Below are 26777 nucleotides of genomic sequence, written 5' to 3'. Positions count from 1 at the left end.
CAAGATCAATGGGAGTCAGGGGCGTAGCCTATAAAATGCCTTAGGCTCAGAAAAAAGTAGTAATGAGGCTTTGGCCTAATATAACAAGGTCCCAGGTGTCTAATGACCTTTCAAAAGCTGGGCCTTGGCCTTTCCGTGCCTCTGTTTCCCCATCTGTTCCATGGGGACCGTAGCACTGCCCTGCCTTGAGGGGGCCTTGTGAGATTGGACAGCTGCTGGGTCTGGCAATGCAGCCAGGGAACTCCCTAGCACATGTGGCCTATTGACGGGCAGGCCCTGGTGGCGTGGAAGGCTTTATAATAACTCCTGTTAACACTGCCCGACGCTTTAGGACAGGAAGTGAAGCGGGTTGTTGTATCCAGCTGAGCCTGCAGGGGGATTTTAACTGCATCATTTGGAATCTGACTAGGGCAGAGGTGGGCAAACTATAGCCCGCGGGCCACATTCGGCCTGCGGGACCATCCTGCCCGGCCCCTGAGCTCCCAGCCGGGGAGGCTCGCCCCCGGCCCCGGCCCTGCTGTCCCCCCTCCCCCGCAGCCTCAGCTCGCCGTGCTGCCAGCGTGGGAGGGGGCTGCACTGCGGGGGCAGGGGAGAGCAAGGAGGGAGGCTCCCCGGTGGAGGCAGCCACAGGGGAGCAGGCGGGCAGTGCGGGTGGCGGGAGCACAGCGAACGCGGGCGGAGGATTCAGGAGGACCAGGCAGCCGCGCAGCCAGCCGGAGAGAAGCAGTGCTTTGAAGGGGAAACCGCTGCTTCTCTCCGGCTGCGCGGCTGCCTGGTCCTCCCGAGTCCTCCGCCCGTATTCACAGGGCCGCATTCTGAAAGGGGCTTTAGAGGGGGGGTTGGATAGGGGGTGGGGTCCTGAGGGGCCGGTCAGGGGGCGGGGGTGTGGATTGGGGTCGGGGCAGTCCGGGAGCAGGGGGGGTTGGATGGGAGTGGGGTCCTGGGGGGAGGCCGGTTAGTAGCGGGGGGTCCCAGGATGGGGCGGTCAGGGGACAAGGAGTAGGTGGGGTTGGATGGGTCGAGGATTCTGAGGGGGGCAGTCAGGGTGGCAGGAAGTGGGAGGGGGCGAATCTGGTTAGGGTTTGGGGTGGCACAGCCTTCCCTACCCAGCCCTCCAGACAGTTTTGGAACCCCGATCAGGCCAAAAAGTTTGCCCACCCCTGGACTAGGGCCTCACCATCCTGTGAGGAAAAGCCCTGGGATCCTCCATGACCACAGACAGTCAGGACCTTGGGTTTTATAACCCCTCCGTGAGACGGCACCTCCAACAGCCCCCTGCCCCCTGCCACTGCATTGCTGGAGTGTACTAGCTCAGAGAGAGCAATGCCATTTGGAATATCAGCACCTCGGTTTTCCCTCCTCCAGGCACCAGCCCTGTTTAGCTTGTGGGAAATGATACGATCCCTGGCCCGATGACATAAAACTAATAATCCTTAGCTCTTCCAGCAGGAGATCTCAAAGCACTTGACAAAGGGAGAGTCAGCATCGTTATCCCCAGTTTTTTACTGGTTGGGAAACTGAGGCACGGGTAGGGGACATACCTTGCCCAAGGCCACCCAGCAAGCCAGATGCAGAACTGGGATTTGAACCCTGGTCTCTCAGTCCAGTGCTCTACCCACTAGGCAATACTGCCTCCACTCCTGGTGTCGTGAGCAGAAAGGACATGCCATGCTCTTTGCATGCTTCATTCTACAGGGGGCCCTAGACCCAGCAGTGCCAGCTGCTGCTGAGGACAGGGGCGCTGGGAGGGGAATTCACCTTCCAGCAAAGGGCCACCAGGAGGCTGTGGCCCAGTGAAGTGCTGTCTAGGCCTTGTGGGTGAATTTCCCCCTGACAGAATATGAAAGGGACCTTTCTCCGGCAGATGGCGCTGCCAAGTTGATTTTGGACCTGCATTTCCAAATTAAAAACATAAGCACCATGTCTGTCCTCTTTCCTTCTGCTGTTTATGTCCACGCTCTGTCACCTGCCTGCTTGCAGGAAAACGACGTCTGATTTCCGAGCCTGCTGGTGCAAAGTATCACCGTGTGGCAATATGAGCGAAACCCTTGTGACTGGCTCTGGATGGGGGATTTTTGGTGGGGTATTTGTGGTGTTCAAAAGAAGAGTGGAGGGTACAAAACAGGTGCACAAGGGGGAGATTTACTAGCCACAACAGGGTATTGCTGTGGGCTCAAAGAGGTTTGTACTGTAATACTGAGCTAAAGCAAAATCCCTGAAAGGGATCGGCTGATCATCTAGAAAGCTACTGAACCCAAGTTCTGTTGCTTCAGGATCTCTGTCCACGTGCCCAGAATATAATTGCTGCTCAAGTTGCAGCTCTTACACAGACAGACTGCAGGTGGATTAGAGCTCACTGGAGCTCACAATGGAGGGAGGTGACCAGTGAGGTCACCCGAGGATCTGTACTGGGACTTGTGCTGTTCAATGTATTCACTAATGATCTGGAAAAGGGGGTGAACAGTTACGTGGCACAGTTTGCAGGTGATACAACCTATTCAAGAGAATTCAGTCCAAAGCAGACTGCGAAGAGTTACAAAGGGATCTCACAAAACTTGGTGACTGGGCAACAAAATGGCAGATGAAATTCAACATTGATAAGTGCAAAGTAATGCACATTGGAAAAGATAATCCCAATTATACATATAAAATGATGGAGTCCAAATTAGCTGTTACCACTCAAGAAAGAGATCTTGGAGTCACCATGGATAATTCTATGAAAACTTCCACTCATTGGGCCGCAGCAGTCACAAAGGCTATCAGTATGTTAGTAATCATCAGAAAAGGGATAGAAAATACCATAGTGCCACTATATAAATCCACAGTGTGCCCACACCCTGAATACTGTGTCCAGTTCTGGTCGCCACGTTTCAAAAAGGATACCATGGAATGGAAAAAGGTTCAGAGAAGGGCAACAAAGATGATCAAGGGTATGAAACGGCTTCCAGATGAGGAGAGACTAAAAAGATTAGGATTGTTGATCCTAGAAAAGAGACGACTAAGGGAGGATATGATCGAGGCCTATAAAATCACGAACAGTGTGGAAAACATGAATAAATATTATTTACCTTTCCCACAATAAAAATATCAGGGTTTCACTGATGAAATTAACCGGCAGCAGGTTTAATACAAGCCAGGGGAAGCACTTTTGCACACAACGCACAAATAGCCTGTGGAGCTCATTGCCATGGGATGTTGTGATGACCCAAAGTATAACGGGGTTCAAAAAAGATCTGGATAAGTTCCTGGAGGATAGGTCCATCAATGGCTATTAGCCAAGATAGTCAGGGATGCAACACTAGGCTCAAGATGTCCCTCAACCTCTGATTACCAGGAGCTGGGAGCAGAAGACAGGGTGGATAACTCCATAATTGTGTTAAGAACATAAGAACGGCCATATTGAGTCAGACCAATGGTCCATCTAGCCCAGTGTCCTGTCTTCTGACAGTGGCCAATGCCAGGTGCTTCAGAGGGAATGAACAGAATAGGGCAATTTACCAAGTCCATCCCCTGTCGTCCACACCCAGCTTCTGGCAGTTAGAGGTTTAGGGTCACCATGTTCTGTACACTCCCCAAGGAGCTCTGGTACAGGCCACTGTCGGAGACAGGACACTGGGCAAGATGAACCATGCTCTGACCCAGTCTGGCAACTCTTATGTTCTTAGTGGCTTGGCCTTGGGACACAGAGCCTTTCCTTATGCATAATGAATCATTTTGAGCCACTCTGTATCTAACTCTGCAGCTGTGATCGAGCCCTGGAAGCACTGTTTTGTAAGGAGCTCAGAGATATTATAATATAGGTGGTCGAGTAGCATGCCCAGTAATTCAGGTTGCTCAACACTTCCCATTATAAGACCCTGTTTTCAGTAGCTGTGCCAAACTTCATCCCATTGACATGCTGCTGCAGGGTGAACTTTTTTGGAAAATTTCAGTCAAAACAATTCAGCCATTTCCAAGAATGAGACGAGGGAAAAATAACTTGTTTTGCCCGTGTTAAAACATTCTAGTGATCTTTTCTTTGAAAAGCTCCAGCACCCCCATGCTTAGGAGCGGGAACTTGAAATTTGGCAGTCGGATACCTATGGCAGTGAGGGCCATATAAGCACTGAAATAAATATCTCCCAGGGGTTCAAATTCCTGGTACCTTGGGCACGGGTGAACCTCAGCCATCCCTACTCCCGACAGGAGGGAGGCTGGTCCTGTGGTTGCAGAAATTCACCGGGAAGACTTGCCTTGCCACTTACTGCACCGTAACAGGCTGATTTATTGTTGCTTATTATAATTTGCTTTTCAGGTACTTTATGGAATTTTTGACAGCTGCTTGTGAATTTTTGGTGATGTCTGTTCTCGAGAGGCAGAAGCTGCTTGGCTGTATATCGATCCCCAGCCACCCTGCGCCCCATTCAGTCCGCTCCTCTATCACTTCACTTATTTGTCATTTCTTAATGCCCTGATTTTGTATGCATTTGTCAGACATGATGAAAGTGGGTAAGTCTGCTCTGGACCTAACTCTGCAGCTAGGATCTAACGATGGAAGCATTGCTAATTCTGTACCGAGCTCTGAGATATTAATGATGTAGCAGTCAGGGGACCTGAGCCTGTGTGCCTCCCAAGCAGAGGGGCTCTTGCTGCTTTCAGTGGAAGTCCCATAGAGGGTTTGCAGGATTGGGTCCTGGATCTTTGACCCTGCCCAGCAGTGCCTGACCCTTAGCATAGCATTTCCTGGGGATCTCATGTGGGTCGCTCAGCACAGAGCAGCAGGGATAGTGTAATATAGTCAGCAGTCCCTTCCATGGCTGCCGAGTCCAAGCCAGGACTGAAGGAGACCCTGTTTAGTGATGCCAGGCAACACAAGGTGCGGAAGCTAAAGGGCCAGAGAGAACCACAGGGTCCGTCTGTGTCCAGCAGCAGCATGTCCCAATAGACCATTCCCTTTATATTCAGTAAAACCGAGTCCTGTTTCTCCTCTACCAAGAGAGGGGGCACTCTGGGGAGCCGGGGGAAGGAAGAGAGAGAGAGGAACAGTAAAAGAGGTGAAAAGAAACAGCTGTTTTCACTCCTTTGACTCCTCCTGGCTCCAGCAGCATAAGTTCATTCCTCCAGCTGCTCTAGACGTCAGTGATGGAAAAGATCTGCTAGGGCCTGGAGTTCATTCCCTGCTAAAGGAGGATTGTTCCCTATGGCTGACTGGCCTGGGCTTTGTCCAGTTCAGCTAGGATAAGCTGCAGGCAGCTGGCAAGCCCTGTTGCGCTAAATGGCACCGTAAGGGGTATGGTCTGTTCTGTGCCTTCTGCGCGTAAGAGAGAGAAGATCGGAGACGGCGCCTTTGCCTGGCGCATTACATGAATTGGATCCTCACGGCTGATGTCAGGCCATAGAGGCTCTGTGAATGTGCTGTGTGTGACGGGTGATGCAGGATGGGACGGGTCAAGCTAGTGGTCTAGGAGCAGCAGGCTGTGCTGGCCGGAAGCAGATCAGAATTAAAGCCCTAGGTCCCTTGTGATAGGCCAGGACATGGTATCCAGGGGACCATGTGCTCAGTCCCGGGTCTGCATGTCAAGCTGTTCTCAGCATTCCAGGGAGAGCCATGCTCAGAGAGCCGGTCACCACAACACAGGGCCCAAGACAGGTGGGCAGAGCATGAGGGGAATCCTGTCTAGACTAGCCTGGCATTGAGACCCAGATCCTGCCAGATGGTCATGCTGGCGAGAGGCATGCAATGCGCCCATCATACGCTCTGGTGGCACTTCCAGCAGAAAGCAATTCCTGCTCTCAAAATGCTCAGCGCGGCCCCATGGGGGCCAAGGACTAACTGGGGTGAGGAGCGGCAGCGTGGTCTAGTGGTCGGAGCGCAGGAGCGGGAGCCAGCCTTCCAGCACTTGTTGTGCGGCCTGGGGCACCTCACTTCGCCTGCCTGGGTCTGATTTCCCCGCCTGTAGATTAGGGTTAATGATGTCGACTCTCCTCTCTCCGGGGGTGTGAGGAGGAGCCAGGAACTGGGAGGTGAAGGGCATGAAAGGACCAAGCGTTTGTTACTAACCCCTCCCACTTCTCCCTGTTCAGGGACTGAAAGCAGCAGCAGGGCTGGGGGGCAGGACGGGGTTGGGGTTCGGGGTGTGTGCAATATTCCAGCCCTGGGGAGGAAGGCATCAGCTCACTTGACACTGGGGAAAACCCGCCATCTGCCGGGGGCCGTGAGCAGAGACCCCCTTTGCGGGCAGTGCAGCCTCAGGGAGTTTCCTCCCTCGGAGGCTGGGGGCTGAGCAGACGAACTGGACCCTGAGCTGTGAATTCTGAGATGGTTTGTAGTGGGGGATAAACAGCATCCTGTGTCTGACTTGAAAGGGGCCAGGCAAGCTCTTCCCGGCCTAGTTATGGGTTCAAGGCCCTGCCCTGCCTGATTCAGCTCCGGCACTTGACTCGGGGTCTGTCACAGGCCAGGTGAGCGCGTCCTACCCCCCGGGGGTCTCCCTCTCTCCCCAAAGAGCTCTTTTTCAACCAAACCTATTCTGAAACTTCTCACCCAACAGCATTCTGGTTCCCCAGCCAGCCCTCATTCCGCCAGCTCCGGGCCTTACCTGGGTGGGCAAGATGCCATGTTTGATGCCCGTGTTGTGTGTCCCCGTTCCAATAACCCCAGCGGCCGCCACTTCCGAAACAGCTCCTAAGCTGCACACAGACAAAGAAACGTCATCGGCAGTTAGTTGTGGTTGTTGTTCCCAGACGCGTCTCTTGAGACGATATTGATTAATGTGACACCCAGAACGAGGGCCGTTAATTGCCAGCTGTCCCAGATCAGGATGTGCCAAGCCAATGTAATGCACCCGCTGCTTCGTATCAAACCGTGCTGAGATCACAGGCTGGTGGGCAGGGGGTCCAGACATGGGCCTGACACTCCGATTCAAGACAGTCCCTTTGATGCTCTCCCAGGGCCTTAGGCTGATCTCAGGGAACATCACCCATTCCCCAGATCCACGGCACGGACCCAGTTTCAGGCATGTGGGACTTGTGCATGGGACAGGTCGAGCCCTGACTGCTTCTGGGCACTGAGGAGGCATGTTCATATGACACCAGTTGAAATGGGATCCACGCCCCTGGTCCACCTTCCCTGCCAGCATCCGAGATCCCCTGCTACCGGGGTAACCTGCAGGTCAGCTCCGCTAACAGGGAGCTGCTTCCCTGGCTGAGCCCAGCTGGAACGCAGCGTGCTGGGACAGCGCAGGGGGAAGGGACCCGCAGCCCCAGCGCGCCGACCGCCAGGCCACTGGCTGTTACTGGGCAAGACGCAGGAAATCCAGGCAATGGGGAGACCTTAACCTGGGATGTAATTCTGAGTGAGGCACATGGTTGGAATTGGTTTGCAATGGACCACTAAACCCTCTCGCGTTTATTTTCCCACGTGCTATGGGGAAACACTGGGTGAAAATTCAGCCACAGCACAAATCTCTAATGCTAGAAGTAGGACCTCGATAGGTCACCTAGTCCAGTCCCCTGCTTTCAAGACAAGACTAAGTAATAACTAGAGTATTCCTGGTACGCCTCGGGAACTACATCATTACAGAGTGTACAGTCTTTGGGACAGGGACTGTCACTCACGACGGGTCTCTACAGCGCTTCTACAACAGTGGCCTGATCTCGCTTGGGGCTCGTACAAGAGAACAAATAAACAATAAACTTGTGACTCTTTTGCTCTTCCAAGCCCAAGCGAGTGCAGGCTGTAAATATGTCAGGCTGCATGACGGGGACAGAAACGTGCACCCCAGACGTGCGCCCAACACAATGCACGGTGACCACACAAAACGGATCGTTTACTTCTGCAATTACCCTCTTTGTCACGCCCCTGAGGCATGTCTTTTTGAAACCCTATCCAAGGCCCGGCGAGCATCCTGTTCAGTCCGTCCCCAGGAGCCCGGATTTACTGCAGCGTAAACTCCGAATGACCGAGGAATCAATCGATTCAGTTACCCAGTGATTAAAGAGTATGCTCTCTAATAGTGTCAGTGAAATTCACATATCTGGTATGACCCACATGGCCTCCACATTTTAAATCTACAGACCTTTCTAACAGTGACTGTTTTTAAAAGGCTTTGAGGAGGGGTTCACTAAACTTCTACTTCAAGTCCATAACTTCTGGTTGAGCTATAGCTCATCTTTTAGAAATAGACTTCCGCTCGTGAGTTAAAGACTTCCGCTATAGACCCTGCCCCTAGGTAAGTTGTTCCAGTGGCTATTTACAATCACTCTTAAAATCTTGCCCCTTTTCTAGTCTGAATTTGTCTGGCTTCAACTTCTAGCCATCAGCTCATGTTAGGCCTTCATCTCCTAGACTGAAGAGCCATCTATTGGGAATCTCTTCCCCATGTCCTGAACTCCCAGCAGGGAAATCTATTGCCAGTTTAGAGCCAAGTAAGATAAATCATTGATCTTGGGCATGCTGTTGAACAATACAGTGTGTAAGTAAAGTCTTGTCTATACAGGGAAGTTTACTGATATAATTACCATGTGGACTCTTATTCCGGAATAAGAGAGCCTTTTTTCAGTTTCGCTTATCCCGGTAACTTTCCCTGTGTAGACAAGCTCTAGATCCTGGCTTGGGGCAATGAAGGAGTCCAAAGATCAGAAAAGCATTAAGACAGGTTTCAGAGTAGCAGCCGTGTTAGTCTGTATCCTCAAAAAGAAAAGGAGGACTTGTGGCACTTTAGAGACTAACAAATTTATTTGAGCATGAGCTTTTGTGAGCTACAGCTCGCTTATTTATTTGAGCATAAGCTTTCGTGAGCTACAGCTCACTTCACGAAAGCTTATGCTCAAATAAATTTGTTAGTCTCTAAGGTGCCACAAGTACTCCTAAAAGCATTAAGGTTGTCCTGAATAACACTGAAACAGCAAACAGCTCACTTACTTGGCCAGGGCCAACCCATACTTGCTCAGCTCGACGTTTAGATCAGACAGGAGGATTCCCGCTTCCACCATCACTTGCCTCTTCTCTTCATCCACCTGCAAGAGATAAGCTCTGAGGACTTGTATTCATGGCCTAGAGAGAAGCTCCCTGCTGCTTGTCACCACCTCTGGGCACAATTCGCACTGAGAATCAACCCCCTTGCTAGGTGGCTGTATAGAACTGGAAGGCGAAAGCCAAACCGAGGTGGTTGGTTGGGTTCTGTTTGGTGAGAGGAATGTGAGGTGATACATAGCGTTCCATGTCTGGGCTGCGAGTCAGAACCTGGCCCAGCTAGGCAGCGATTGCAAATTGGCTCCTTGGTGGCCTATGAGCGGATGTGTCTCATTCCAGGTCCTAGAGGACAAGTGTCCCCAGCAGAAATCCCACCAGCACAGCTGGGCCCAGCTGGCCTCCTTGAGAGTCTCAAATGTGCCACGGAGTGTGGACCCACCTTCCCGTGTCTACAGAGAGGTCCTTGCTGTTGAAGCCCACTGTGTCTGGGGAGGGATGGGTGTGTGTGGGAGAGGGGTGGGGGGAAGCTTGCCCTAACGCTCTGCCAGCTCCATGAACAGAGGGGACTCCAGGCTTGGAACCGCTTCATAGGACAAGAACCCACCTGAACTTTAGACAAAGACTTGAGCCAAACTCTCAAGATGACCAGAAGTTGAGATAAGGTATCTTGTCTCCCCCAATTGTTGTATTCTCAGGTGACCCTGCATTTCTGCTTCCAGCCAGAGGCCCCAGAGAAAAAGCAGCTCTTCTGATATTTCCAGAAATAGGAATTCAAGACCTTATACACCATCCTCAACTTCCAAAGCAGGACAATGCCTGGAGGGAATGACTCCTCATGTCCTTCACTTTATCTCTCAACAAGACAAGCTCCTGGCCAAGGTCACAAATGGACCAAGAGCCAAGCAGGACACCTTCCCTTTCCTGAAGATGCTGCTGGTAGAAGGTAAACGTGGACAACATGCCTACTCGGCAGTCACCGGTGTGACTATGCAATGAATCCAGGCTCCTCGCAGAGCACCTCCACTGGGATTATTGTGGTTTGACCCCAGCCTCTGAGCTACACATCCTGAAGCTTCCCAAGTAAAACACCCCAGGAGATGAATCCAAGGGATTTAGCATGGACCAATATGCAAAGGGGAGATGGTGCAGAGAGCCATGTTGCTGGAGCCAATGCTCTTCCAGCCCAGATCTTCCTCCCTTAGCTCTGCCAATGCACCTCGGCCTTGGCCGGCAGCCTCCTTGCTGTGCCAACCCACATTTTCATCCCCTAGCTCTGCCAATGCACCTCGGCCCTGACCGGCAACCCCCCTGCAGCTCCAGTCCTTTCCCTTTCTCCAACCTTGCTCAGAATCGGACCACTTTGCAGTACGGAGAAAAATCCAGCCACCTGGGACTTGCCTGACCCACCCAAACCATTCCAGCTTGTGCTCTACAGGACTTAACGCCTCTGCCCCCACCCTGTGCACTGACCCGCTTGTGCCCCCCGGACCCTTGCTCTGCTTGGGGACACCGTCTATTCTGGCTCATGCCCATGCCCTGTGAGCCCTGCTGTCACTGCTCAGCCAGGCTAACAGAGATGCTTCCACCCCTCCAGTTCCACAGCCCATTCATTAACCTTGCAAGCTATTTATTTCAGTCCCTAAGAGCAAAAGCCGTCAGGGAACAGGCCTTGCCTGTAATTAAAAGCCGCAGCTGATTATCGGTAATGACTGAGCTCTGGTGATTTATTAGCTTGGAATTAGCAGTGTTCACTGTGGGGCCACCCACCTCCAGTTGTCACAATCTGTCAGTGCCAGGCCCCAGACAGGTACAACCTGCCCCCTGCCCTGCCATAGCGAAGAGCTGGAGGGAAGGGGAGTAGAAATCAGTGTGCAGCAGCAGCCAAAAAAGCAAACAGAATGTTGGGAATCATTAGGAAAGGGAGAGATAATAAGACAGAAAATATCATATTGCCTCTATATAAACCCATGGTACACCCACATCTTGAATACTGTGTGCAGATGCAGTCGCTCCATCTCAAAAAAGATATATTGGAATTGGACAAGGTACAGAAAAGGGCAACAAAAATGTCGAGGCGTATGGAACGGCTTCCGTCTGAGAAGCGATTAATAAGACTGGGACTTGTCAGCTTGGAAAAGAGACGATTAAAGGGGGATATAACAGAGGTCTATAAAATCATGACTTGTGTAGAGAAAGTAAATAAGGAAGTGTTATTTACTCCTTCTCATAGCACTAGAACTAGGGGTCATCAAATGAAATTAATAGGCAGCAGATTTAAAACAAACCAAAGGACATATTTCTTCACACAACGCACAGTCAACCTGTGGAACTCCTTGCCAGAGGATGTTGTGAAGACCAAGACTATAACAGGGTTCAAAAAAGAACTAGATAAGTTCATGGAGGATAGGTCCATCAATGGCTACTACCCAGGATGGGCAGGGATGCTGTCCTAGCTTCTGTTTGCCAGAAGCTGGGAATGGGTGAGAGGGGATGGATCACTCTATTACCTGTTCTGTTCATTCCCTCTGGGGCACCTGGCATTGGCCACTGTCGGAAGACAGGATACTGGGCTAGATGGACTATTGGTCTAACCCAGCGTGGCCGTTCTTATGTTGATTGTGAAGTGTGTATAAGAGCAAAGCACAGATTAAAGCAACACTACTTTATTACTACATACAGCTGGTCATAATGTTTTGAATCTAGAGTTTAAAATGAGGCACAATTTTGAGGATACTTTTGCTAATTTCCTCCTGCACCCCTGTTTTTTTGACCAGTTGGAGAGTTGCCTGAAAGTTCTTTATTTTGGGACATTTCAAAATTTGAGGTTTTCTTCCCCAAAATTCCAAATGGGATAAAATGTTAATTTTTTTTGGTGATTCCCCCCCTTCTCCTTTTTTGATCAGCTCTCACTGTTATTGTTACTACTATGATGCACAATAATTACCGATTTGCATTTGTAGGAACGTTACACCAATGTGTCCCCAACCCGTAACACCTTGGGGAGATCCCAGAGCCTGGCAAAGCAGGGACGTACAGTACCTTGAGGATCTTGTTCATCTTCCCCATTTGAACCATGAAGTCATCCGTGCAGGCGATGTCCGAAGGGGAATGTCCACCACCGACCACCTTCACCCTCTTACTCCGCTGCCTGGCCAAATCCAAAATCTGTAAAGACATCACACTGTGAGTGCCGGCTGCTCTTCCAAGGCACTCTGAGTCCTGAGCACATGGAGAATCAGTTGCCCGCGGGACTCGAACCCAGGACGCTTGTGTACAAGAGTAGCAGTGAGACCATTTGAGCTGGATGACAATAGAACACAGCAAGCGTTTGTGGTAACACTGCTGTCCTCCCTAGGCCTCCAGCCACTAGAGGGAGCAAAGCTTTACCACAGCACAGGGGAATAAACAGAGCAAAGTTGCTAACGCATATGCACCCAGTAAAATAAAATCTAGCTAGTCATCCTCCAAGGGGCAGTAACTGGTGTATTTACCCTGACCACCCCTAGGGGTGAAATCCACCACATGCAGATGGCCAGCCTGAGGTTTCGGCACCCCTTAAATGGACTGAAGTGGTGCCTAGACCTCGTGTTGAGTCCCCCAGGATTTCACCCTGAGTCTAAAAAGGCTGTTCTGCTTTGGAGTACAGATTCTCCTCCCCTCCTCCTCCTATTGTTAGTTCCAATCAGAGAGAGGGACGGTTCTAAGAAGCTGCAGGCGGATTCTCCATCACTGACAATGTTTCGATCAAGACTGGATGTTCTTCTAAAAGCTCTGCTCTGGGAATTATTGTGGGGCAGGTCTCTGGCCTTTGCTATACGGGAGGCCAAACTAGATGATCACTGCGATCCCTTCTGGCCTTGGAATCTCTAAGGGTAGCTGTCAGAGAAGATGCTCATGCTCTGTAGTTTGGAGGCTTCGGTGGTTATTTTGCTTTCCTGGTGAGGGCTGGGTTGGTACTCAGAAGGAAGGGAGGAAACCTCAGCCCTGAGCCTTCCACCTACCAATTCTGCCTTGGCTTTTTATTCCAACGGACCATACGATCGAAACTTCCTTCTTACCTCTTTGATCTCCTCCACCGATGTTGGCTGGAAGTACAGTTCTGGAGAGGATCCATAGGTCCTGGCCCAGTTTTGGAACTTGACCCCTCCCTGGCCGTGAACCTAGGACAAAAACAAATCAAACCTGACAAAGGGAATGATTTTTTCCACATAACATGCGATTAAACTGTGGAACTCCCTGCCACAGGAAGTTATTGAGGTAAAGAACTGAACAACGTTGCAAAAGGATCTGAATATGGATATGGATATCAGGCATATCCAGAATGATCATAATTAATGACAACGGAATTCTGGAAGGGATATTCGTTATTGGACCTCACGCTTTAGGGCTTATGCCAGTCTCTAATTATGAGAAACCAGGATGTGACCAATATGGGGGCAGATTATCCCATAAGCACATACTGTGGGGTTTCTTACTTCTTCCTCTGAAGTCTCTGCTACTGGCCACTGTCAGAGAGAGGACACTGGGCTAGGTGGACCTTGGGTCTGATGCTGTCTGGCAGTTCCTATGTTCCCTTGACAGCACCAATCAATGGTCAAAACCAGAGGAGAGGGGACAATGGGATCAGTATACCCAGCTACCCAGCCTGCCTTTGCAGGTCAGATCCGGAGCGACGAACAGCCCCTGGTAATCACCCTTTGAGGGCTGTGCAGAAGCCAGGCCACGTGCAGGGCACGGATGGCCTCCACCTAACGCCTAGAGCCCAGCGCTGCCGATGGGGACTAGCACTGGGCTTTGGACAGGAGAGTGTACCACCGTCTCCTCGCCGAGTTGGCCACTCCAACGGGTGGGGATCACTCAGCTATCTCAGCTGAACAGCTTCCGGGGAACTTCAGGGACTGTCAATCCAGCGCCTCTCGCCAGCCCTGTGTCCAAACAGGGTCAAAGGGAGGGACTTCAACACACCCAGCAGAAGCAGCATGATGGGGTCCCACGATGGGGTCCCACGTCTAGCATGGCTGCGGGAGCAGGGAAAACTCCAGAGAAATGCTGGCAAATGCTCCCCATGCTCAGCCCCAACCCTGCTCCCCTCCTACCCCAAACACTCCCCTGCTCCCTATGCAGAGCATCCACCCCACTCCCCTCCTATCCCGGACACCCCGACTGCTCCCTGTGCAGAGACCCGACCCTGCTCCCCTCCTACCCCAAACACTCCCCCGCTCCCTATGCAGAGCATCCACCCCGCTCCCCTCCTATCTCTGACACCCTGACTGCCGCCAGATCCCCATGCTCAGCCCCCACCCTGCTCCCCTCCTACCCCAAACACTCCCCCGCTCCCTACGCAGAATATCCACTCCACTTCCCTCCTATCCCTGACACCCCAACTACCCTCCTGCTCCCCATGCTCAGCACCCACCCCGCTCCCCCCTTATGCCAAACACTCCCCCGCTCCCTACACAGAGCATCCACTCCACTCCCCTCCTATCCCTGACACCCTGACTGCCCCCGATCCCCATGCAGAGCCCCCACCCTGCTCCCCTCCTACCCGACAGCCCAAGCTGCCCAAGTCCATGCCTAGGGGCTCGGACAGGATCAGACTTGGACACGGGTGTGGAGCTGTCTCCTCGGGCTTCGGAGAAGAAACGCGTTACAAAGCGGCAAAGGCGCAGGCAGCTGCAGGTCCTGCTCCTGGGCGCCCAGAAGCAGAGTGGAGCTGACCACAGCTCGCCCAGCCACAGGAACGCCAGATATCCCCCCCCCGGCCCTCCACTGCCCAGCAGCAGGCAATCCCTGGCTGCCCCTTTGTAAACGGCTCTCTAACTGCAGCCGCAACCCTCTGTACGGCCACCCAGCTCCCTGGGGGAGCATCCACACTCTTTGTAAACCCGGGGCTGCCCGATCCAGGCTTGTGGACTCGGCATTTCCGCGCCTGCACTTGAGTGTCCAGGCTGCATTGTGAGCCTGGGTTTCCATTCGCTGGAGCCGGGTCTCACACCTGTGTTAGCGCGTCCCTCTGTGCTCCGCCCACCTTCTGACTCGGGCCTGTGTCCACACTGCTCAAGGACAGGGCGTGGACCCGAGTCACAGCAGGGCTCAGCTCTGACCCATGCCCCAGCCAGGACTGAGGAGCCACACCCTGGGTGCTCGCTGGCCCGAGTCAGCCTGATGTGTGTGTGAACGGAAAGGGACTTGGGCTCAAAGCTGAGCCAGCGCCTGGGCATAGCCTGGGAGGCTCGGCCACGCAGAGTCCTTAATGCCAGCGAGATTGCTGCTCCTGCTGGGGAAATGGGCCATCCACAGGGAAATCCCTCGTCAAATGGGCACCATGAAAAGCCAGCGTGGCCCAGGCCAGCCGGATCTGGAATCGCAACTCTTGGATTTGCAAGGCATGGTCATCTCCCTCTCCCCTGCCCTTCTCCTAGACATCCCCACAGCTTAGACCTGAGAGGGATCCTTTTCATAGAATCATAGAATCATAGAATATCAGGGTTGGAAGGGACCTCAGGAGGTCATCTAGTCCAACCCCCTGCTCAAAGCAGGACCAATCCCCAATTGTCAAGCCTGACCTTAAAAACTTCTAAGGAAGGAGATTCCACCACCTCCCTACTTAACGCATTCCAGTGTTTCACCACCCTCCTAGTGAAAAAGTTTTTCCTAATATCCAACCTAAACCTCCCCCACTGCAACATGAGACCATTACTCCTTGTCCTGTCCTCATCTACCACTGAGAATAGTCTAGAACCATCCTCTCTGGAACCACCTCTCAGGTAGTTGAAAGCAGCTATCAGATCCCCCCTCATTCTTCTCTTCTGCAGACTAAACAATCCCAGCTCCCTCAGCCTCTCCTCATAACTCATGTGTTCCAGACCCCTAATCAGTTTTGTTGCCCTTCGCTGGACTCTCTCCAATTTATCCACATCCTTCTTGTAGTGTGGGGCCCAAAACTGGACACAGTACTCCAGATGAGGCCTCACCAATGTCGAATAGAGGGGAACGATCACGTCCCTCGATCTGCTCGCTATGCCCCTACTTATACATCCCAAAATGCCATTGGCCTTCTTGGCTACAAGGGCACACTGCTGACTCACATCCAGCTTCTCGTCCACTGTCACCCCTAGGTCCTTTTCCGCAGAACTGCTGCCTAGCCATTCGGTCCCTAGTCTGTAGCTGTGCATTGGGTTCTTCCGTCCTAAGTGCAGGACCCTGCACTTATCCTTATTGAACCTCATCAGATTTCTTTTGGCCCAATCCTCCAATTTGTCTAGGTCCCTCTGTATCCTATCCCTGCCCTCCAGCGTACCTACCACTCCTCCCAGTTTAGTATCATCTGCAAATTTGCTGAGAGTGCAATCCACACCATCCTCAGATCATTTATGAAGATATTGAACAAAACCGGCCCCAGGACCGACCCCTGGGGCACTCCACTTGACACCGGCTGCCAACTAGACATGGAGCCATTGATCACTATCCCAGCATTACAAGGGAGGAAAGCCAGGGTCTGTCTTCATTGCAGGTGGGCGGAGCCTCCCAGCCTAGGTAGTCAGAGTAGCAGCCGTGTTAGTCTGTAGTCGCAAAAAGAAAAGGAGGACTTGTGGCACCTTAGAGACTGACCAATTTATTTGAGCATAAGCTTTCGTGAGCTACAGCTCACTTCATCAGATGTAGCTCACGAAAGCTTATGCTCAAATAAATTTCTTAGTCTCTGAGGTGCCACAAGTCCTCCTTTTCTTTTAGTGCGGACCTTGCGGCTCAAGCCCACCCAACTCTACAGGCTTGAGAGCCCTGGCTCTGACCTCCCAGCTATTGCTTGCGCACTGCTTTGTGGCTTTGTGGCCGTGTAGCCGGGCTGGGGGGCTCGCTCCCAGCTGCAGTGTTGACACCCCCTTTGGCACACGCAGCAGACCTGGATTAGAACCCCAAGGCTGCTTCCTCACTTCTCTTTCAGCTCCCCTCCCCAGATCATCTCCTGGACCCTGCCCTCCCCCCCCCCCGCACTGTTGGTGCAAGAGCAGCCGTGCTGCATCAACTCCCCATCTGCTGCACTCCTGACACACTCCCACACCCCCTTTGCTAGTGCATGGGTAGTTTAGCATTGTGTTTTCGCTCTGGGGACCCAGTTTGTCTGGAAGTGGCTGTACAAATGAGGCCCTTTGTCATTGCATTGTCTGTTCTCCACATGGGGCCCCTAGCAAGCAGCCAGTTAGCTATCTCCTATCTCAAACTCCTGCAGGGGAGACAGATTCCTTGGGTGGGGGTGGGGGGGTTCCTCCAGGACCAGGGGCTTGGGGAGTGGCAGCAGGGCATGGGCCTTGCTTGCATTGCTACTACCTGTGCTGAGCACAGAGGCCCCCCCCCCCCCGCTTGTCCTCCCCCCGCCCCCTTTCTCAGCACTTATTCCACTGACCAAACCCAGCCCCCAACAGCCTCTGGATTACAGCTGCAGGGCCAGGCCAAGTCAGTTCTGGTGGGACATTCTGCAGAAGTTTTCATTGCTTTCAATTTTCCCATGATGTTTTTTTTTTCCTATGAAAAACCTAAACCAAAAACTGAACCAAAAACTCAGTGTTTGGTTAAACAATAATGTTCCATTTTCAAAACACGCGCGTGTTCCAGCTAATCAGTCAGAACAAAATAATTCTGAGTATCGGGGGTCACCGTGTTAGTCTGTATCCACAAAAACAATGAGGAGTCCGGTGGCACCGAAAAGACTAACAGATTTATTTGGGCATAACCTTTCGTGGGTAGGCTTTTCGTGTGGGTTTCTACTCACAAAAGCTTATGCCCAAAGTAATGCTGCTTTCCCGAGCCCCAAACCTGACCATTGGGTACCAAAAGCGAAGTGGTTTCGGGTGTGGGGCCTGTTTGCTTCATCAACAAGTTGGCTGTTGGTCAAAGAGGCATTGTTCGTCCAACTGCATCCCGCCCCCAAGTTACAATTTTAAAACTCTTCCCCACGTGTGCTTTGCACCCCCGCCTGCCCCTGGATTATTCCTGCACTGCAGAGCCGCACCCTTCACCCTCACCCCTGCTCCCAGAGGCCAGAAGCAGTTTCCTCCAGGAGCAGATCCTTACCATCGCGCTGGTTTCGCTGGGGTCCGGTCTCTGACCAAAGCAGGGTCCTGGATTGTGACTCCAGGCGAAGAGGGGCTGTGGTATGTGGGGGGCTGGGCCCAGATGGAGCAGAAGAAGATGAGTGTGGGGCGTAGGGAGACCGTTCTCCTGACTTGCAAGAGCAGCAGGGAGCAGCTGCTGAGTCAGGCTGGCTGGGTGCAGAACCTGTTTGGGGAAGTGTCTGGCCAGCAAAGCACCTCCCTCCTCCAGGCGAAGAAGGGCTAATGAGTAACCGCACTCGCCTTCTCTCTGCAACCTGCCCCCTGCCCTCCTCTGAGCAAGCCAGGCCCCAGGACACAGGGGGAACCATGGCAGATCTGATCTCTCAGACCTGGTGCCCCCCGGGCCAGCTGGAACCAAAGAGGGTGGACCAGCCACGCACGGGGCCTCCCCAGGTGGCCTGCGTGTTAGATCCAGGTCTGGCAGGAAGCGGATTGGCATCTGGCTCACGCCTCCTGCTGCCTCCGGGAGCCACCTAGAAAAGATACAGGACACAAACAATGCTTCCTCCTGCACTGTTGGCTTGGGCCTAGCCCCCTGCCTGGCTCAATCGGCACGCGGCCAGGGTGGAGGGCACTGGGCCAGTTTTAAGCCGGGCGGGCCTCTTTTGGGCTGGTCTGTCCCCCGACCGTTACAGACACGACACCAGGCATGCTTTTGTCCAGCATCGGACAGGGGCCACCCTTTCGGAGAGTGTGCCATACATGAGGTACCAGCGTGCCCAGTGTTCGGGGAACATGGGAGTGGCCACCTTGCCCTCCGTGGCGGCTTTGGCAGAAGGACAGTCCAACGGTTCGAGTACAAGGCTGGGGCTACACCACGGGCACTCTGCATGACCCTTGGCACGTCACTTAGACTGTGTCTACACAGCAGCCGGGAGGTGGCGCTCCCAGCCCCAGTGGACACACACCTGCTAGCTCTGCTGGAGCGAGTGCCTACAAATAGCGGCATGGCCGCGGCAGCAGGGGGTAGCTGCTGGCGTTAAATCCCACCTGCCCCCTGGGGCACCGGGCAGCCACGGTGCAGTTTTCAGGCGCTCGCTCAAGCAGAGCTGCCATATGCGGCACTGGGAATCACACCTCCCAGCTTCTGTGTAGACGTACCCACCGCATCCAATGTTTAACGGGGTGCAGGTGGGAACCTGGTAGGGTTTCAAAAGTGCCTAGGCCCCAGATCCTCCATGGTAATTAGGTATGTAACCAGGTCGGCCGCTTACTGTCTCCACAGCGCCTCCTCATGGCCAGGGGTGCCACCGCAGCGCCCCACCCTTGTTTCCTCCTTCACAGGGCTCCTCAAACAGACTCCACCCAGTCCATGGGAAAATTTGGGGCCCAAATTATTCCGTCCTCAGGTATACTCTGGCCCTCCAGTTCAGTGTCTCTCTCTCCTTAGTTGGGGGTTCCCAGCCCGCTTGGCCAGAGCTGGGTCCCAGTTCAGCGCCTCTGCAGGAGCTAGTCTTTGCTGCATCTTCACGCCAGATACAGGGTCTCAGGTTTCTGTTCCTGAGCATCCCCCAGGTTACGACCCGGCCTCCCCCCACAGCTACTTCTCCCCACCACCCGCCCCCTGGCAGCTCCCTGCTCCCTTGTGCAGAGAGATAGGAACTCGCTGCCTGCTCTCAGCTGGGGCTCATCTGGTCCTCAGGGCTGGCTTAGTCTCAGGCTCTCCAGCCCACGGGCAACCATGCTGTTACAAAGTGCCTAACTCCCACTGTAACCAATGGGAGTTAGGCACCTAACTACAGTTGAGGATCTGGGCGAAAATCCCACAAGAAATCTGCATCTTTAGGCAAGTAAACACCTTAACAAACCTGGCCCTGGGGCTCCCTGTGTGAACTGGGTGTGGTGAGAATAAATCCATCCGGAGGACGATAACAACCATCCCTAGCTCCCAGGAGACTGGCACTAATAACAGTGACTGAAACCCCAGCGCCTGGTCAGTGCTGCAAGAGGGAGAAAAACAAATGCCCCCAATTGTCCCATGCTGCACACTGAGAATAGCTGGGCTGAGGTGTCCCGGGACCCGCTTCTCCCAGACCCCTGGCTGTCAGAGCTGGACCCAGCAAACAGAGGAGGTTGTAGGTTAATAGCCAGGAGCATTCCAGGCCTGGGGTTCCCATCTCGTCTAAAAGCCCGCTCAGAAGTCCTGGCTCTCAGGAGCGTTCTCTGGGGGCAGACAGCTGCTGTGGGGCAGAGCTAAGGGAACTCCCCCCCCACACACACATGCATGCAGCTCATGAAAGGAAAAGCCATAACTATTCATCACGTCCCCCGGGACAATGAGTGCTGACCGCAGGAGGGACGATAAATCTGGACCAGGCGATCTTTAGGAAGTGTGTGGGGGCCTCTGATAAATGATCTACGGCCAAATAAATGGCAGGTGGCGAAAGGGGACTGGCTGTTAGCAGCTCTATTATTAACTTCATAATTAGCTGCAGCGGCTCGCAGGCTGGGTGCAGAGGTGCCCGGCTGGTCCCCTGTGAGAAGAGCTGGCTGGTCACAGGCAAGGCTGGGGAACGCGTGCCAGGCATCCTTTAGGTGGAGTGTCAGGAGGCAAGGACGTTGCTTGTTAACTCCAGGCCGGGATGTATTTATGTCATAGTTTCAGGGCAAAAGGGACCAGCGGATCGTCTAGTCTATCACAGGCCACCAGCACCTGCCCCTTACGCCACTGAGCTCTGGCTCAAACCCCTGCTGGTGGAGAGGCAGCTGCTTTATAAAGCTTCAGAACCTGCTCAGAAGTCACTGATCCCCAGGAGCTGCCAGCTCGTGCTGAGCCGGGCGGTTTGCTGGTATCTAGCAGTCCCACATGTCTTTCCCGTATTAAGGATGAGAGGGGAGTTCACTCTCCACAGCTCATCAGTCGTTGCACTGCCCACAAAGCGTTAAAATGGTGCCCAATGGGACACTGGCTTTTCTGAGCTGGAAAACTTCCTACCAGAGATCGGACTCCAGCTGAGATCGACTCTTGCTCCCGCTCCTTTTTGAACCAGGGGCGTAGAGGCCAAAGGCCCTGGAGCCTGTTCCCCAGGTCTGATACTTTGCCTACCCCATTTCCTTAATAACCGACATATTCTCTCTAACGCTGATGACCTTGGGGCTTTTTGCTACTTGGCATAATGGCGTCTGCATCATCTTCTCCCGGGGTCTTCAAATCGCCCTGGGAAACTCCTTGAACGGATGGGATCTAACATTGCCCCTCGATCCAATTTCCCACAGACGTTTTCTTAACCACGTTTGGTGCGAAGAAGTGAATAATTCTGGGTACAGCCCCTGTCCAAGTGACACATTCATGCCGAGTTCCTGCGGCTCTGTAGCGGGGTAATCACCCCACTTCTGCCCTGAAAGGGTTAAAGCAGCCCTGGAGAGGGCTGCGGCTGTGAAAAAGCTAGGCTGATTGGGGGAAAGCAGCCACAGTTCTGGTCAGCCTGACCAGGGCCCAGCTGGCCCTTATAAGAGGGCAGTGGGCCAGAGGCTGACGGTCTCTCTCTAGCTTCTGGAGAGACAGGACCTTGCTGCCCAGGAGCTGGACAGGGTACCTGGAGTGGAGCATGGCTGGGAGAAGGCCAAGGTTGCTCGGGAGCTCCAGCCTGGAAACCCCGCAGGCTGCAGGCCTTGTTAAAGGCTGGGAAGGGTACTGGGGTTGCAAAGGCGCAGCCCAGGGTAGACAAAGACAGCAGGTCCAAAACCCTCCTTGCTGATGATGAATGGCTTATATATTGCAGTCTGCCCCAGTGAGCGGGGGCTAGATGGTGACTGGCAGTAGCCACTGAGGTAAGGTGGGGATAGAGGGTAGGGGGTTCCCCGGGGAAGGGAGACTCGGAGATTGGGGGTTACTGCTGGGGGCAGAACCCTGGTCTAGAAGGGCACCGGGGTCCAGGAGGGACACGGGGCCAGCGGTGGGCAAGACACCGGCCGACAGAGAGCACTCCGGAGGCTAGAGAAGCTAATTCCCTGGACGACCAGCAGGAGGCGCCATGGTGGTGAGTCCCGCCCCGCCACAGGCTCCGTTAATTCATGCTCCTGTTATCAGACCTCAGCAAGCTTTGGTCCAGCGGCGTAAAATGCAGTCGTGTCTGTGACCCTTGAATGCAAGGCTGGGCGACCATTGGAACATCGGCCTCTGTAACAGATCAGCAGCTTTGATTCAACATGCCAGCTGGGCAGGACCAAAGGTCATTAAAAGCTGCACAACGTGCCCACGGCCTATTCCACAGCTTCATCCCCAGGCCGAGGGCAAAGTGCGACCTAGCGAATTAGCCGCTTAACAGAGGCTGGTTGGTACATTCCAATGTATCGGCGAGTGAACTAGTGCATGGTTCGTCCTCTTCCCACATTGCCAAAGGCTTTCCGGGCAGACTCAGCTGCTGCAGATTCTCAGCCCTGCCGCGGGTCCTTTGGGATTCTTAGAAGTGAACTTACTGTTGCTAAACAAGGTGAAGGCTGGTGACCAATATGCTCTGCTCACAGAGCATAGGTGGAAGCAGTGGGATATTTCCATACGTACCATCATCCCTTATCAACATCCTTCAGCCATTACCTGGAGGGGCCAGCTCCTGGAGAGAGATGGTGGTTCAGAGTTCTATTCTCACTCAGCCCTAGGTAGCTGAGATAAGACTATTCCTAGGGTTTGCCAGATTGAAACAGGACTAAGACCACCCTGTCATTTCACACAGATCCAGTATCCTGGCTTCTGACAGTGGCTAGTGCCAGATGCTTCAGAGGGAATAAACAGAACAGGGCAATTTGTTGAGTGATCCATCCCCTTGTCATCCAGTTCCTTGTGTTAGTTTTAAACCTGCTGCCTATTCATTTCCTTGTGTGACCCCTGGTTCTTGTGTTATGTGAAGGGGTAAATAACGCATTGTGGAACTATCCGCCGTGACTCCAAGAGCTGTGTTCAGCTGGGCCTGGTTTCCGTGGGTGGCTTTTCCAGCGAGTTTTAAAGGCCCATTCCCAGTGCTGCTGGAAGTGCCGGCAGCTCAGAGCTGAGTGCGTCTGTGCCTGGATCCGATGAAGTGGGCTGTAGTTCACGAAAGCTTATGCTCTAATAAATTTGTTAGTCTCTAAGGTGCCACAAGTCCTCCTGTTCTTTTTGCGGATGCAGACTAACACAGCTGCGACTCTGACACCTGTGCCTGGATTGTCTTTCCCTCCACCCCGAGTGAGAGCAGAGTGAGGGGTTCAGGTTTAGTGACTCCGAGGGCAGCTGGGCTGGGCTGCCCCCTCCCCTTTCACAGTTCAGCCATGCTGATTAAATGTGAACATTTGCCACCGGGAGAGACTTCTGCTGAAATCTGTGGGGTTTTCGCTGTGGAAAAGAAGGGCGTGAGTCCGAGGTTTTCAAAGTGCTGGTAAAAGCAGCTCTGGAGACTGAAGCCCTGGGGATAAGTTCAACACAGCTGGAGACAGTGCTGGCTTCCCCCACACCAGTCCCTGCCCATGTGCCCCCGCCCTGCCCCACAGGGACCAGCCCCTAGTAGGGAAAAAGGAACTCAATTTCCAGCCGTGGGAGGGGAGGGTCCTCACTGGTGTCAGTCAGCACAACTCCACTGACATCCATGGGCACTTTGCCAGTCCACCCCTTGCTGTACAATAACAATGCTCGTTGGTGGCCTTTTCAGAACGCAGGCACCGTCCACTGGGATCTGAACTGGGACCCTCCCCACTCACTGCATACAAGCCATTGAACGAGCATCAGAGGAAAGCCTTATTCAGGGCAGAGTCCAGCCCCCGGCTGGCAGAGGAACGAGAGTCAGGGCCAGGCACTCGCATGAGACTCAGGAGATGGGGGTCCAACTCTGCGCTGTGCCCCAGACTATGTGACCTTGAGTGAGTCCCCAAGGACCAGATTCACAAGCAATCCCTGCTCCAGTTTAAACACCAGGGTCACAAGCAGAGCAGCTGGCTGCTGAGCATGTCTGAAGGTCTGGTCCCAATTGTGGGTGCTGAACACTGGAAAACCTGTCCCTTAAAAAAACCAAAAAGCCCTTCCAGTGCCTCAGTTTCCCCAGCTAGGAAATGAGGAAATATACATCATAGGGCTCGCGAGCTGGTATGGTGGTGCGGGCCGTATAAAGGTGAGAATGTGCCACTTTCTCAAACATCAGTGGGGACCCGTAAGAGGAATGTGGTAATAATGGGGCCTACAAATGTACCCTAATCATGAGCTCCGCTGTGAGGAGTCAGTGAAATATTAATTGGGCCAGGGAAAAGCAAGACTCCCCCTGTAGCCCAGTGATTGGGACGCTCACCTGAGAGGTGGTAGATCCCGGCTGGAACCCCTTCTCCTCATCAGGGAAGGGGAAACTTGCATCACGTACCTGGTGAGGACCCTAGGCTATGTATTATGCAGGAGAGCCTTCTTCTCCCAGCTGGTTTGTGTCATTCCACGCAGCCGCTGCGTATGCCTACCGGATTGGGCCCCACAGGCAAATCAGGCAGAGAGCACCTATCTTTCCCTGGTTCGTGAATCACAGGCATATCTCTGAGAGCGGGGCGGGGCTTGGCACTGCCTCTCTCATCAGCATCTGGCCTGCTGGCTTTGTGGATCACATTCTTAGGCGCCTCTCCCCACGACTTTTATAGGGCACCTAGGTCCCTAGCTCAGGCTTTGGGGATCACAGTGTTGTGCCTGTGATTTTCTAGGCACCTAAAAGTTAGGCACTGCTATGCTCATTCCTCATTCTAGTGCTTAGTTGCTCTGTGCCTCAATTTCCTCATCTCGACAATGGGGATTATCACACCGCCCTGCCTCACAGGGGTGTTGTGAGGAGAAATACATTAAAGGTTATGAGGGCTTTGTTGTGATGGGGGCCCTATAAGGAACAGAGAGAGTTGGCCAAAACCCACTGATTTAGGGGAAAATTGGAAAACAAAGGGGGAACCCATATTGTGCTCGGTTTGACCATGTCTGAATAATTACACAAGGTGCCGGGATTTCAGAGACTCCAGCACAGAGATGCCATTGCTCTCACAGTAATTGTCCGCATCTCTCGGTGAAGCTCCCGTGACCTATCGCTGTTCTGTGCTCGTCAGCCATCGCCCGGCATAACGACCTTTCCTTCTCGCCACCCTTCCCCTTTCCCCTGCGGATCTCAGCGTCTCCTTCCACTGCGCATTCGACACACACAGCTCGCAGAGAAGGAGAACCAAGGGGGGAGAGAAAAATCAGACAAAGGAGACGTCCTCCCAGCCCAAGGGCCGGGCAGACGAGACAGGCCTCCGCTGGAAACATGGCCTGTTCCAATCCTCACACCTGCGGATCAGTGTCCATCTCGAGCGCTGCCCTCCAGCGCTGCCTTTTCTCTTGCATGATGGGGAAGCTGGTTAATTCGCTCCAGGGTGGCCAGAGGCCTCCTGTTATGTCACAGAACAGCAGCTCCGCGGAGGAGGTCACTGTACGTGCTGACACTCAGCTCAACGGGCCCTTGGCGATCGGGTCTTAGGCATGACGGAGCAGCCCGGGACCCCGCTATGAAAAGAGGCTGCGGGGCAGCGTGGTTGGGGGTCTGGAGCCAGACCCTCCGTTGATATAAAGCCGGAGAACTTCATTGGTGTCACTGGAGCTGGGCTGATTTACACCAGCTGAGGATCTGGCCCATCGTTACCAGGCTGGGCGGTCTCTGGGTCGCTGGTTCTGACCCACGTTCGGCTGGCAGTGAAGAGAGTTTAGGCCCAACTCTTCCAAAGTGGCCCCTGGTTTGCGGGGGGCTCTTCTCTTTTCTACGTCCTGCTGAGATTCCTGCAGGCAGCTTTTCCGAGGTGCTGAGCGCCAGGGGCTGCCGTAGGAGCCAAGTGGAGTTGTCAGTTCTGAGTGCCCAGCACTTCTGCAGCTAGCTCCAAGGTGTAGCAGGTTGGATGCCCAGAAACAGGGACGCCCACAAAGCGGGGGCCCTTGGGGGACATACAGGGCTGAGGGATTATCAGCTTCCTTCTGAGCACCCAGATTTCCTATTCGTTTCTCCTTTGAAGAAGAGGCCAGAGGATGTAGGATGACATATTTCTTTTAGTTCAGGCCACGGGGCTGTTTAGGAGCAGTCAGAGGTGACCAGGGACACTGGGCGCCTGACCTGAGACCCTGATTCTCACCCCAACTCCAAAAATTAGATCCCTTAAAGGAGAGCCAAGCTGGGCCCTCAGAAAATGGAGGCATCTGAGATCACTAGGCCTGGCTGAAGATCTTGGCTAGGAGGATGAGGGGTGTCATCTCGTGAAGGCCCCAGCAGTCCTTGCACGCAGCACGGTGCAGGTCGAGAAGGAGGGTGGAAGATCTGTTGTGGTGTTTATCGGCCACATTGCAGCCTATGCTCATGCTGTGCTAACTATCCCATATCTCCAAGTTGTGGTGATTTACTCCGCAAAGTGGCTTCTTGTTCCCTCTGAAATATCCTTCTCTCGGCCATGTGTGACTGGCGCAGATTTGGTTTTGCTGAAGTGTTTCTGCCTAATTCCACTTGTCCAGTTTCCCCCCCAAGTCTGTTTTCCCCTTGGAATTGTTGGGGACACTGGGGCATGGCCACTAGGTAACTCGAGGGGATGGAAGACCACGAGTCTCGATGAAGCCCCCTGAAGCCCCCTCGCACTAGGCCCAAGTGTCCTTGGCCCCGCCTCGCCTGGAGGCACTCACAGCAGCTCTGCGTACTAGGCCCAAGTGTCCTTGGCCCCCCGACCTGGAGGCACTCGCAGCAGTTATGCTGAGGATCTGCAACAAT

General features: G+C 53.4%; 1 protein-coding gene across 1 annotated transcript in view; it reads right to left on the bottom strand.

Moving 5' to 3' along the window:
• Window positions 1-18343, bottom strand: part of LOC311517363 (L-gulonolactone oxidase) — a 37602-nt gene extending 19259 nt beyond the window's left edge. The window contains exons 1-5 of the mRNA XM_084622117.1: window positions 18026-18343; window positions 13012-13113; window positions 11993-12118; window positions 8903-8997; window positions 6579-6669 (exon numbers count right to left, since the gene is read on the bottom strand). Coding sequence (XP_084478243.1) covers window positions 6579-6669; window positions 8903-8997; window positions 11993-12118; window positions 13012-13113; window positions 18026-18028 — 417 coding nt within the window. The 5' untranslated portion in view covers window positions 18029-18343. The remainder of the gene's footprint in view (window positions 1-6578; window positions 6670-8902; window positions 8998-11992; window positions 12119-13011; window positions 13114-18025) is intronic.
• Window positions 18344-26777: the final 8434 nt, after the last annotated feature.

Source organism: Lepidochelys olivacea, assembly GCF_965140295.1.
Source record: "Lepidochelys olivacea isolate rLepOli2 genome assembly, chromosome: 3".
Taxonomy (NCBI): Eukaryota; Metazoa; Chordata; order Testudines; family Cheloniidae; genus Lepidochelys; species Lepidochelys olivacea.
This window is presented reverse-complemented; position numbering and strand designations above follow the sequence as displayed.